We start from the raw sequence: 13362 nt of genomic DNA on the forward strand, positions 1-13362 counted from the left end.
ATTAAAAACGTACTGTGCCTTTAAGAAGCACAGAAGATTTATGACAGTTGAAAATTAATAAATTGAAACAGTTATAGCCTCAATCCTTGTAAACAACACAACTTTAGCAAAGGTTTGATCCCATTAGCAAAAGACAACTAATTCTGAAAGCAGAAAAAAAAATTACAGAATAAATGTTTTTTATCTCAGTCAACTATAATCTCACAGCTCTGCTGAGAGAAATTACCTCCCTCAAAACAAGTTTTGAAGACCCCTGAGCTCTGTAGAGATGAACCGGATCATGCAGGAAATACAATGAGCTGCTGACTGAAATTTCTGATGCGTAGCAAAAGCGCCAAAAAACGGCCCCTCCCCCTCACACACAGCAGTGAGAGAGAACAGAAACTGTCAGAAAAAAGATCATGCAACTGCCAAGTGGAAAAATAGTGCCCAAACATTTATTCACTCAGTACCTCAGCAAATGAAAACGATTTTACATTCCAGCAAAAACGTTAAACATAATTTCTTAGTTATTAAAAAGTTTTATGTATTTCTTACAGTGTAATTCCAGTGAAGTACCATTCCCCAGAATACTGAAGTGTAAAGTATACATACATGACATTATATCGGTATGGCAGGATTTTCTCATCAATTCCATTGTCAGAAAATAAAAGCTGCTACATACCTCTATGCAGATTCATCTGCCCGCTGTCCCCTGATCTGAAGTTTACCTCTCCTCAGATGGCCGAGAAACAGCAATATGATCTTAACTACTCCGGCTAAAATCATAGTAAAACTCTGGTAGATTCTTCTTCAAACTCTGCCAGAGAGGTAATAACACACTCCGGTGCTATTTTAAAATAACAAACTTTTGATTGAAGATATAAAACTAAGTATAATCACCATAGTCCTCTCACACATCCTATCTAGTCGTTGGGTGCAAGAGAATGACTGGGAGTGACGTAGAGGGGAGGAGCTATATGCAGCTCTGCTGGGTGAATCCTCTTGCACTTCCTGTTGGGGAGGAGTAATATCCCAGAAGTAATGATGACCCGTGGACTGATCACACTTAACAGAAGAAATCAAAACTCATCAAGAAGAAAGAAATGAATGGATAGGTTTACTGTTTAGCATATCCTGAATTGTATCAACATATTGTCTCTCTGGCTTAAATTTTTGTTGAGATATAGTGCTGATAACTAAGGGAACACAAAGTTCATATAATTATAATAATTTAAAACGATTAAAGCCAACTCTTAGTATATGAAGCCTGAAATTAATCAGCATATTAGACTGGAGGATTTACACATATCAATCTTACAGGATATATTGTTTCATTATTGTACGGTGCTGTGCTTCTGCAAAGCTCCTTTAACAAAAGCAAGATGGATATTCATGTAAGAGATTGGGTCAAATACTGACTACAGAAATGCTACAACCTGTTCAAAGTTAACATGAAAATAATATTTTTTTTAATGTTTATTATTGTAACTAATACTGAATTTCATTTTTTTATATATTTTTTTAAAAAACTTTACATCCAAAGTAAAAAAAAAATAAAAAAATATATGAAGATATTGTCAATTCCAGATATTAAATTTTAAAAGCCAAAAAGAACCATCACATTTTTGGTAAATACTTTTTGAGAAGACAGGCATAAGTGCACTCTCTAAACCCTAAAAAAAAAAAAATATATATATGTTTTGCTATTTAGGAGAAAATTTTCAAACCCTGGTTAAAAACACAAAAAAAAAAGGTTTTTTTTTTTTAATAAACTTACATCAAAGTTCTGCCTGCTAGCAGCAACCATATAAATAAAGAAGTAAAATAAATCAGCATGCATGAAGACATGAGAAGGATACTACTTGTGGCAATGATCCCGGTTGCAGCTTGCAAAGTTCAATTAACAGTGTAGTGTACATCACATCAATATGTGGTGGAAGTGGAAGCTGAAAAAGTTCACCAAAGATGACCTTCGAAAGAAACAGTGTGGTTAAAGGACCAGTAAATACAGTAGATTTGCACAATCAACAAATTCATGATAATACACTGCAATAGCACTTAGTCACAACTTCAAATGAGTAGTAGATTCTTTTTTTAATTTTTTTTTTCTGTCATATTTCAAACTTATGTCCATTTCCACTCCCACTGCACCATGTGACAGCAATTAGCCAATCACAAAATGCATATACATATATTCTGTGAATTCTTGCACATGTTCAGTAGGAGCTCATGACTCAAATAGTAAATATAAAAAAGACGGCACATTTTGTTAATGGAAAGAAATTGAAAAATTGTTTAAAAAAATGCATGCTCTGACTTGAGTGCCCCTTTAAATAAGCAAATTGTGCATTAACCCTTTGAGTGCTAATGACTGCTGAGCCGTCGCAAATTTTCCCACTCGGGTGCTGACGGCTCAGTGCCGTCACTAGCACTCCCCCCCCCACCTTGATGGAGGGTCTAAGGACCCCCATCCATTCCTACTCCAGCGATCTGGCCTGGATACTGACAGGCATCGCTGGGGCTTCCCTCCCCTTGCAACAATGTAATTGTGCAACTTTAAGACTGGCCATTGTCAGTTATAGGGAGATGGGGGCATGCTGCTTAGATGCCTGTAATTGTCTACCCTTTCCAATGGTATAACACAAAGAACTAGAACTACCACAGGGGGCGGAGCCAGCCATCGTCTAAAATGGCTGCTAAAAGCTGAAGCTCCGGACTCACAGGCTCTTCCTGAGCAACTTTCTACCCCACAACAGGTGCAAGAGACTCTAATCAGAGGAATCTGTCACCGGAATGTACAGAGATATCACAGAGCCGGTCTGGTACGCATCAGCCACACAGAAAGCAACTTGACAAGCAGAGAGGTGCTTGGTGCGTCTCCCGACTAGGCCCAAATGCGCAGTGCTGATTTCACAGAAAAGCAAGCAGAATGACAAACTGCTTCACCGTAGGTAACTAACCGCCACAAAAACGCACATTAACCACTTGAATGTCATTTGGGCTGCCCGGAATCCTCAAAAGCCACCACTTATACAACATGTAAAATAAAGAAAAGAAGGGGTCTGTAAGTGTTACACAGTGGGAAAGTAAAGGGGAATAAACAAAGAACACCACAATGCAAATAAAGCATTAGCCCCATAAGCAGATCACAATAGTGCATCCAAGCCTAAGCACTACAGACAATACAGAAGGTTAAATACCTTTGAAAGACAAGCCTCAAACAACCAGACTGGGCCCCCATATAAAACGCTAACATAGTGGCATAGCAAAGGAGGGAAGTGTGAACAGAGATAAAAATCTTAATAATCACCATACTTAACAGGCTTAAATCCACTCCTCAGAGGGGGAAGTTACACTTATACACGCCGCATTGCAATGGCCTCAAAGAGACTACCTAAAGATAAATCTGCAAAAAGCCATACGACGACAACAGCGAAACTCAACTTTAAGTTACTAGAAGACCCTGAACCAGATTCGCCTATATCCCAAAACCCAGCAGAAATGCAAGCAGACACAGGACCAAGTACCCAGGGCGCAACATCAGGAGACCCTCTTACGAGGGCAGACATTGAAAACCTCCCTACAAAGGCAGACTTCACTTCTCACATCTCCCAAGTGGGCAAAATGATAAAAGATGGCTTCAAAGAAGTTAAAAAAAGACATATCTGAACTGGGGGAGAGAGTAGTTCACATAGAAGAGGACATAGACCAAATACATAATGATTCTGATTTATGTAACAGAACCTTGGAAGTCCAAGACTCATTAATACTACAGATGCAGCTTCAGTTGGAAGACCCGGACAACCGTGGACGACGCAATAATCTCAGGATAAGGGGAGTATCTGAAAAAATAAATACGTCCCAACTGCCACAATATTTGCAGAACCTCTTTCCGTTTCTTCTGAAATGCTCAGAACCACCACACATGCCCAAAGAGCGAGCCCACAGGGCCCTGAGGCCCAAACCACCGGAGGGAAAGCCTCCTAGAGACATTGTGCTGAAACTACAACTTTTCACAGATAAAGAAAAAATTATGGAAGCCTCCAGGAAAATGCGCCAAATTGCATTCGAAGGAGAAAATATCCAGATATACGCTGACCTGAGCACTATCACCCTGAATAGAAGAAGAGAGGCAAGGTACTTAAAGGGGCAGTCAAGTCCAAAAAAAACTTTCATGATTTAAATAGGGCATGCAATTTTAAACAACTTCCCAATTTACTTTTATCACCAATTTTGCTTTGTTCTCTTGCTATTCTTAGTTAAAAGCTAAAACTAGGAGGTTCATATGCTAATTTCTTAGACCTTGAAGACTGCCTCTAATCTGAATGCATTTTGACCACTAGAGGGCATTAGTTCACGTTTGATATAGATAACATTGAGCTCATGCACGTAAAGTGACCTAGGACTGAGGACTGATTGGCTAAACTGCATGTCTGTCAAAAGAACTGAAATAAGGGGGCAGTCAGCAGAAGCTTAGATACAAGATAATTACAGAGGTAAAAAGTATATTAATATAACTGTGTTGGTTTGTGCAAAACTGGGGAACCGGTAATAAAGGGATTATGTTTCTTTTTAAACAACAAAAATTCTGGTGTTGACCGTCCCTTTAACAGCACACCTGCAAGAATTGAAAATCCAGTACAGATGGGGCTTCCCATTTAGCATAAAAGTCCTACAAGGCTCCCAATTAGCAATCTACAGAACGCCGGATGACCTGGATGCCTTTTGCAAACAACTCAACATCCCTCAACCAACCTTGCCACTCCTAGAAAAAGCACCACCACTGAAGGAGACAAGCTCTACATACGACCCCAAACCGCAAAGAAATACCTGGAACAGAACTGGCAGGAAAACAGAATTTATGCTTACCTGATAAATTACTTTCTCCAACGGTGTGTCCGGTCCACGGTGTCATCCATTACTTGTGGGATATTCTCCTCCCCCACAGGGAAAGGCAAGGAGAGCACACAGCAAGAGCTGTCCATATAGTCCCTCCCAGGCTCCGCCCCCCCAGTCATTCGACCGACGGTTAGGAGAAAAAAGGAGAAACTATAGTGTGCCGTGGTGACTGTAGTGTATAGAGAAAGAAATTCTTCAAACCTGATTAAAATACCAGGGCGGGCCGTGGACCGGACACACCGTTGGAGAAAGTAATTTATCAGGTAAGCATAAATTCTGTTTTCTCCAACATTGGTGTGTCCGGTCCACGGTGTCATCCATTACTTGTGGGAACCAATACCAAAGCTTTAGGACACGGATGAAGGGAGGGAGCAAATCAGGTTACCTAAACAGAAGGCACCACGGCTTGCAAAACCTTTCTCCCAAAAATAGCCTCCGAAGAAGCAAAAGTATCAAATTTGTAGAATTTGGACAAAGTGTGCAGAGAAGACCAGGTCGCTTGCTTACATATCTGATCAACAGAAGCCTCGTTCTTGAAGCCATGTGGAAGCCACAGCCCTAGTAGAGTGAGCTGTGATTCGTTCAGGAGGCTGCCGTCCGGCAGTCTCGTAAGCCAATCGTATGATGCTTTTCAGCCAAAAGGAAAGAGAGGTAGCAGTAGCTTTTTTGACCTCTCCTCTTGCCAGAATAAACTACAAACAGAGAAGACGTTTGTCTGAAATCCTTTGTTGCTTCTAAATAGAACTTTAAAGCACGGACTACATCTAAATTGTGTAACAAGCGTTCCTTCTTTGAAACTGGATTCAGACACAAAGAAGGCACAACTATTTCCTGGTTAATATTCTTGTTGGAAACAACCTTTGGAAGGAAACCAGGTTTAGTACGCAAAACAACCTTATCTGAATGGAACACCAGATAGGGCGGATTACACTGCAGAGCAGATAATTCAGAAACTCTTCTAGCAGAAGAATAGCAACCAAAAACAGAACTTTCCAAGATAACAACTTGATATCTATGGAATGTAAGGGTTCAAACGGAAACCCTTGAAGAACTGAAAGAACCAAATTTAAACTCCAGGGAGGAGTCAAGGGTCTGTAAACAGGCTTGATCCTGACCAAAGCCTGAACAAAAGCTTGAACATCTGGCACAGCTGCCAGTCGTTTGTGTAACAAGACAGATAAAGCAGAAATCTGTCCTTTTAGAGAACTCGCTGATAATCCCTTATCCAAACCTTCTTGGAGAAAGGAAAGGATCCTAGGAATTTTAATCTTACTCCATGAGAATCCCTTGGATTCACACCAACAGATATATCTTTTCCATATTTTATGGTAATCTTTCTAGTCACAGGTTTTCTGGCTTGTACCAGAGTATCTATCACAGAATCCGAAAACCCACGCTAAGACAAAATCAAGCGTTCAATTTCCAAGCAGTCAGCTGGAGAGAAACTAGATTTGGATGTTCGAATGGACCTTGTACTAGAAGATCCTGTCTCAAAGGTAGCTTCCATGGTGGAGCCGATGACATTCACCAGGTCTGCATACCAAGTCCTGCGTGGCCACGCAGGAGCTATCAAAATCACCGAGGCCTTCTCCTGTTTGATCCTGGCTACCTGCCTGGGAATGAGAAGGAACGGTGGAAACGCATAAGCTAGGTTGAAAGTCCAAGGCGCCACTAATGCATCCACTAGAGTCGCCTTGGGATCCCTGGATCTGGACCCGTAGCAAGGAACCTTGAAGTTCTGATGAGACGCCATCAGATCCATGTCTGGAATGCCCCATAATTGGGTCAACTGGGCAAACACCTCCAGGTGGAGTTCCCACTCCCCCGGATGAAAGGTCTGACGACTCAGATAATCCGCCTCCCAGTTTTCCACTCCTGGGATGTGGATCGCAGACAGGTGGTAGGAGTGATCCTCCGCCCATTTGATGATCTTGGTCACCTCTCTCATCGCCAGGGAACTCCTTGTTCCCCCCTGATGGTTGAAGTAAGCAACAGTCGTCATGTTGTCTGATTGGAATCTTATGAATCTGGCCTTTGCTAGTTGAGGCCAAGCCCGGAGAGCATTGAATATCGCTCTCAGTTCCAGGATGTTTATCGGGAGAAGAGACTCTTCCCGAGACCATAGACCCTGAGCTTTCAGGGAATCCCAGACCGCGCCCCAGCCTAATAGACTGGCGTCTGTCGTGACAATGACCCACTCTGGTCTGCGGAAGCTCATTCCCTGGGACAGGTGATCCTGAGTCAGCCACCAACAGAGTGAGTCTCTGGTCTTCTGATCTACTTAAATCACTGGAGACAAGTCTGTATAGTCCCCATTCCACTGTTTGAGCATGCACAGTTGTAATGGTCTTAGATGAATTCGCGCAAAAGGAACTATGTCCATTGCTGCAACCATCAACCCTACTACTTCCATGCACTGAGCTATGGAAGGCCGTAGAACAGAGTGAAGAACTTGACAAGCGTTTAGAAGCTTTGACTCTGACATCTGTCAGGAAAATCTTCATTTCTAAAGAATCTATTATTGTTCCCAAGAAAGGGACTCTTTTTGACGGAGACGGGAACTTTTTTCTATGTTCACCTACCACCCGTGAGATCTGAGAAAGGCTAGAACAATGTCTGTGTGAGCCTTTGTCTTTGAAAGAGACGACGCTTGAATTAGGATGTCGTCCAAGTAAGGTGCCACTGCAATGCCCCTGGGTCTTAGAACCGCTAGAAGGGACCCGAGCACCTTTGTGAAAATCCTTGGAGCAGTGGCTAGTCCGAATGGGAGAGCCACAATAGGTAATGTTTGTCCAGAAAGGCGAACCTTAGGAACTGATGATGATCTTTGTGGATAGGAATATGCAGATACGCATCCTTTAGATCCACGGTAGTCATAAATTGACCCTCCTGGATTGTAGGTAAAATCGTTCGAATAGTTTCCATTTTGAACGATGGCACTCTGAGAAATTTGTTTAGAATTTTTAAATCCAGAATTGGTCTGAAAGTTCCCTCTTTTTTTGGGAACTACAAACAGATTTGAGTAAAACCCCTGACCTTGTTCCACAGTTGGAACTGGGAGTATCACTCCCATCTTTAACAGGTCTTCTACACAATGTAAGAATGCCTGTCTCTTTACTTGGTTTGAAGATAAGTGAGACATGTGGAACCTTCCCCTTGGGGGTAGTTCCTTGAATTCTAGAAGATAACCCTGAGAGACTATTTCTAGTGCCCAGGGATCCTGAACATCTCTTGCCCAAGCCTGAGCAAAGAGAGAGAGTCTGCCCCCTACTAGATCCGGTTCTGGATCGGGGGCTACCTCTTCATGCTGTCTTGGTAGCAGCAGCAGGTTTCTTGGCCTGTTTACCCTTGTTCCAGCCTTGCATTGATTTCCAAGCTGGTTTAGTCTGGGAAGCGTTACCCTCTTGTCTAGAGGCTGCCGAGTTGGAAGCCGGTCCGTTCCTGAAATTGCGAAAGGAACGAAAATTGGACTTATTCTTAGCCTTGAAAGGTTTATCTTGTGGGAGGGCATGGCCCTTTCCCCCAGTGATGACTGAAATAATCTCTTTCAATTCTGGCCCAAAATGGGTCTTACCTTTGAAAGGGGTATTAAGCAATTTTGTCTTGGAAGATACATCCGCCGACCAAGACTTTAGCCAGAGCGCTCTGCGCGCCACAATTGTAAACCCTGAATTTTTTGCCGCTAACCTCGCTAACTGCAAAGCGGCGTCTAAAATAAAGGAATTAGCTAACTTAAGTGCGTAAATTCTGTCCATGACTTCCTCATACGGAGTCTCCCTACTGAGCGCCTCTGTAGTGACAGGAATAATGCACGAAATAGGTTGAAGGAGGTAACCTTGCTGTACAAAAATCTTTTTAAGCAAACCCTCCAATTTTTTATCCATAGGATCTTTGAAAGCACAATTGTCCTCAATAGGAATGGTCGTGCGCTTGGCTAGAGTAGAAAACTCCCCCTCGACCTTAGGGACTGTTTGCCATGTGTCCTTCCTGGGGTCGACCATAGGGAACAATTTCTTAAATATAGGAGGAGGGACAAAAAGGTATGCCTGGCTTCTCCCACTCCTTATTCACTATGTCCGCCACCCGTTTAGGTATCGGAAAAGCATCAGGGTGCACCGGGACCTCAAGGAACTGTCCATCTTGCACAATTTTTCTGGGTTGACCAGATTGTCACAATCATCCAGAGTAGATAGCACCTCCTTAAGTAATGCGCGGAGATGCTCTAATTTAAATTTAAATGTCACAACATCAGGTTCTGCCTGCTGAGAAATTCTTCCTGTATCAGAAATTTCCCCATCTGACAAACCCTCCCTCACTGCCACTTCAGATTGGTGTGAGGGTATGACAGAAAAATTATCATCAGCGCCCTCCTGCTCTACAGTGTTTAAAACAGAGCAATCGAGCTTTCTCTGAAATGCTGGCATTTTGGATAAAATATTAGCTATGGAGTTATCCATTACTGCCGTCAATTACTGCATAGTAACAAGCATTGGCGCGCTAGAAGTACTAGGGGTCGCCTGCGCGGGCATAACTGGTATAGACACAGAAGGAGATGATGTAGAACTATGTCTACTTCCTTCATCTGAGGAATCATCCTGGGCAACTTTACAATTTGTGACAGTTCTGTCATTACTTTGTTTGGACGCAATGGCACAATTATCACACTATATTTGAAGGGGGAACCACATTGGCTACCATACATACAGAACATGATCTATCTGAAGGTACAGACATGTTAAACAGGCTTAAACTGGTTAATAAAGCACAAAAACCGTTTTAAAACAAAACCGTTACTGTCTCTTTAAATGTTAAACAGGGCACACTTTATTACTGAATATGTGATAAACTATGAAGGAATTATCCAATCTTTACCAAATTTTCACCACAGTGTCTTAATACATTCAAAGTATTGCACCCCAATTTTCAAGCTGTTAACCCTTAAAATGTGGAAACCGGAGCCGTTTTTCATTTTAACCCCCTTACAGTCCCAGCCACAGCCTTTGCTGCAACTTCACCAATCCCAGGGGGGTATATGATACCAAATGAAGCCATCTAGGAACGTTTTTAGTGGATTCCAGACCCTCACACATGCAGCTGCATGTACTGAACTCAAAATTAACTGCACAGTAATGGCGCGAAAATGAGGCTCTGCCTACTACAGAGAAAGGCCCTTCCTGACTGGGAAGGTGTCTTAACAAGTGCCTGGTGCTAAAAAACGTTCCCCAATGTTATAAAAGTGTGAAATTCAACTTCAAACTGCATATAATACTTAAATAAAGCAATCGATTTAGCCCCTAAAAGTGTCTACCAGTTTATAGCCCATAATAAGCCCTTTATTCTGTTTGAGACTAAGAAAATGGCTTACCAATCCCCATGAGGGAAAATGACAGCCTTCCAGCATTACACAGTCTTGTTAGAAAAATGGCTAGTCATACCTTGAGCAGAAAAGTCTGCAAACTGTTCCCCCCAACTGAAGTTATCTCATCTCAACAGTCCTGTGTGGGAACAGCAACTGATTTTAGTTACTGTCTGCTAAAATCATAATCCTCTTTTAAACAGAACTCTTCATCTCTTTCTGTTTCAGAGTAAATAGTACATACCAGCACTATTTTAAAATAACAAACTCTTGATAGAAGAATAAAAAACTACAACTAAACACCACAAACTCCTCACCATCCCCGAGGAGATGCTACTTGTTCAGAGCGGCAAGGAGAATGACTGGGGGGGCGGAGCCTGGGAGGGACTATATGGACAGCTCTTGCTGTGTGCTCTCCTTGCCTTTCCCTGTGGGGGAGGAGAATATCCCACAAGTAATGGATGACACCGTGGACCGGACACACCAATGTTGGAGAAAAGACCACAGCAGTTCTCAAACTCTACCGACTCTGACCTCAACAACACTTGAGACTATGAATATGTCAAGGACAAAATAAGTTTGTGCTGCAACATTCCTTTTTCTCCTATAAAACTATAGGTCAGAAGAAATGCCCACATAACCTGGACTATATATATTTAAGCAGGTCGGTTATAGAAACGCCTAGACGCGTGATGATATTTAACTATGTTGTCATGCTTTGTATACTTAGAAAATAGACCCGCCAAAGGTTAACAATGCACCGTACTAATAGTTCAATGTTAAATAGGAAGTAGCTGATACTCTCATGTTCATATTTATCTATGAACGGGGTAGTATCCCCTTTGTTTTTGAATACTGTGTATGTATTTATGCAATGGTTTTGTTCTCAGTTAATGTTATCAAGTTAATTGTTTTGTTTGCACACACTGGAGACATGGCTGAAAATACTACTAAATTCGGAATAGTACCACAGAGGCTGAGTGAGCTTAAACAAATTGTTCCACACATTACACCTACCCAGGCAACACCTACCCGCACATGAATTAGATAGCAGATACAGCTTTATCACACCAAAAGATGGCTGTAAGAAACTTTAGCATAATGATACAAAACACGAAAGGCCTCAACTCCCAAACAAAAAGATCGCTAGCATTTAATTTGTTCGCCAAACACAAAAATGAAATTGTATTTATTCAGGAAACCCACTTTAGACAAAGAGGAACCCAAATTTACATCCAGACACTACCCAACGTTTTTTATGTTCAAATAACCATAAAAAAAAGAAATGGTGTGGGGATACTTTTCCACAATTCAATACACATTAGTAACATTACCAAGCACACAGACCCAGAAGGTAGATATTTGATACTTGTGGGCGATCTCTTCAACAAACCAATAACCCTAGCAAATGTATATGCTCCCAGTACGGGACAAGCAAAATTTTTCAAGAAAATTACAGGAAAACTGTTGGAGGTGGCTAGAGCAACCACCATCCTGGCAGGAGACTTTAACATAACACTCAACCCCAAGATCGACTGCTCCCTAACCAAAAGCTCCCAATCTCAACACACCATTAAAACAGTAACGCATTGCCTTAGAACCACCTCATTACTAGATGTATGGAGAATCCAACACCCGACACAAAAAACTTATTCCTTTTACTCTAACCCCAATAAAACATATTCCAGATTAGATTACATCTGTATAGACCAGCTAGGGATGACGCTAGCCAGAGACACAGATATTGAAGCAACACCGTGGTCGGATCATTCATCCGTATCCATGTCATTTGGCTGGCCAAACAAACCGATAACAGACTACTGTTGGAGACTTGACGATACACTTCTGTTACAACCCCAAATCCTAGACAAGGTCACCAAAACAATGTCCGAGTATTTCCAATTCAACAAATAGCCTCAGTCCTCTCCAGGCATAGTCTGGGAGGCGCAGAAAGCGGTGGTCAGGGGGGAGGCTTATCAAGCAAAAAGCTATCCTTACAAAAGGTATATAACAGAGAATGCAAACAATTAACAAGTCAGCTTAGAGAGGCAGAAAGTGCCCATATACTTACACCAGATTCAGCAGATACCCTCACACTTCTTACCAAGGCCCGAACTAACTTGAAATTTACCTCTAACTCATTATCACCTTAAAGGAAAAATTCTACAAGAATAATAGTCAGGAAATTTCTTGTATAGTAAAATGACATTGGCACATTCTGAAAGAATGTAATAAGGAAATGGAAGTTTTCAATAATCCCCCACTAATGGCATAGAAGAGAGTGAAAAATCTTAGAGATCAGTTAACTAGTACAGATGTAGGGTCAAATAAGAGAGAGACAGGTATTTTTTAATAAAAAGAATTTGGGATACTTTCCCTGTTTAGGATTTATGAGCTGCCATTCCATAACAAAAAGGGAAATATTTTTTCACCCCAGAAATGGGAAAAAGTATGAGCTAAAGGAATATTACACATGTGATATACCTTATAAAATGTTCGTGTTCTCTGATCTATGTGTCCTATCACTTCTTAAAAGTGTGGACATCAAATAAGCCAATTGAGATGGCAAATAATTGATAGTGTGAGTCCCCAAAGAAATGGAGTGAATAGGGAAAAATTACTAAAACAAAAGGAAATGTTCTGGATTTATGAGCTAGGGAGTGACACCAAAAGGGCTGAACAGAGAGTATGATTGGTCAATTTTCTTGTAGAATTTTTCATTTAAGGTGATGAGTTATAGAAAAATTTAATAGAAAAATTTATCTCTAAGGTGATTTAATACATTTTCCTATATGATGATTTAATGAATATACATTAGACTATTTAGACTATTCAGGCTGTGTAAGTAAACTAAATATATATATGTTGCATTCTTCTATGTATTGGTTAAGAAAGTATTTTAGCATGTAATTATTAGTTTTTGTCAGTAGATGGCAGCAGAGCCACATTGTTGAGTGGTTGGCGCGAAACTGAGTTCTTTTAAAAGTGTGTAACATAACTTAATGTAACTAGCATGATTAAGAGTGGTGACACTCGAAACGTCGCTGTTTGTGTCTGTACCTTAAACAGATAATAAAGTAAAAGATAAAGAAAGTGCTGTGGACATTTTGTGTTATATTGTGACT

The 13362-nt window shown here is 41.1% G+C and overlaps 1 protein-coding gene across 1 annotated transcript in view; it reads right to left on the reverse strand.

Annotated features, from left to right (window-relative positions):
- The window catches only part of NCBP1 (nuclear cap binding protein subunit 1), a 188252-nt gene that overhangs the window by 62301 nt on the left and 112589 nt on the right, over positions 1–13362 (reverse strand). The window contains exon 11 of the mRNA XM_053702701.1: positions 1842–1952. Within this exon, the coding sequence (XP_053558676.1) occupies positions 1842–1952 (111 nt within the window). The remainder of the gene's footprint in view (positions 1–1841; positions 1953–13362) is intronic.

Source organism: Bombina bombina, chromosome 2 (genome assembly GCF_027579735.1).
Source record: "Bombina bombina isolate aBomBom1 chromosome 2, aBomBom1.pri, whole genome shotgun sequence".
Taxonomy (NCBI): domain Eukaryota; kingdom Metazoa; phylum Chordata; class Amphibia; order Anura; family Bombinatoridae; genus Bombina; species Bombina bombina.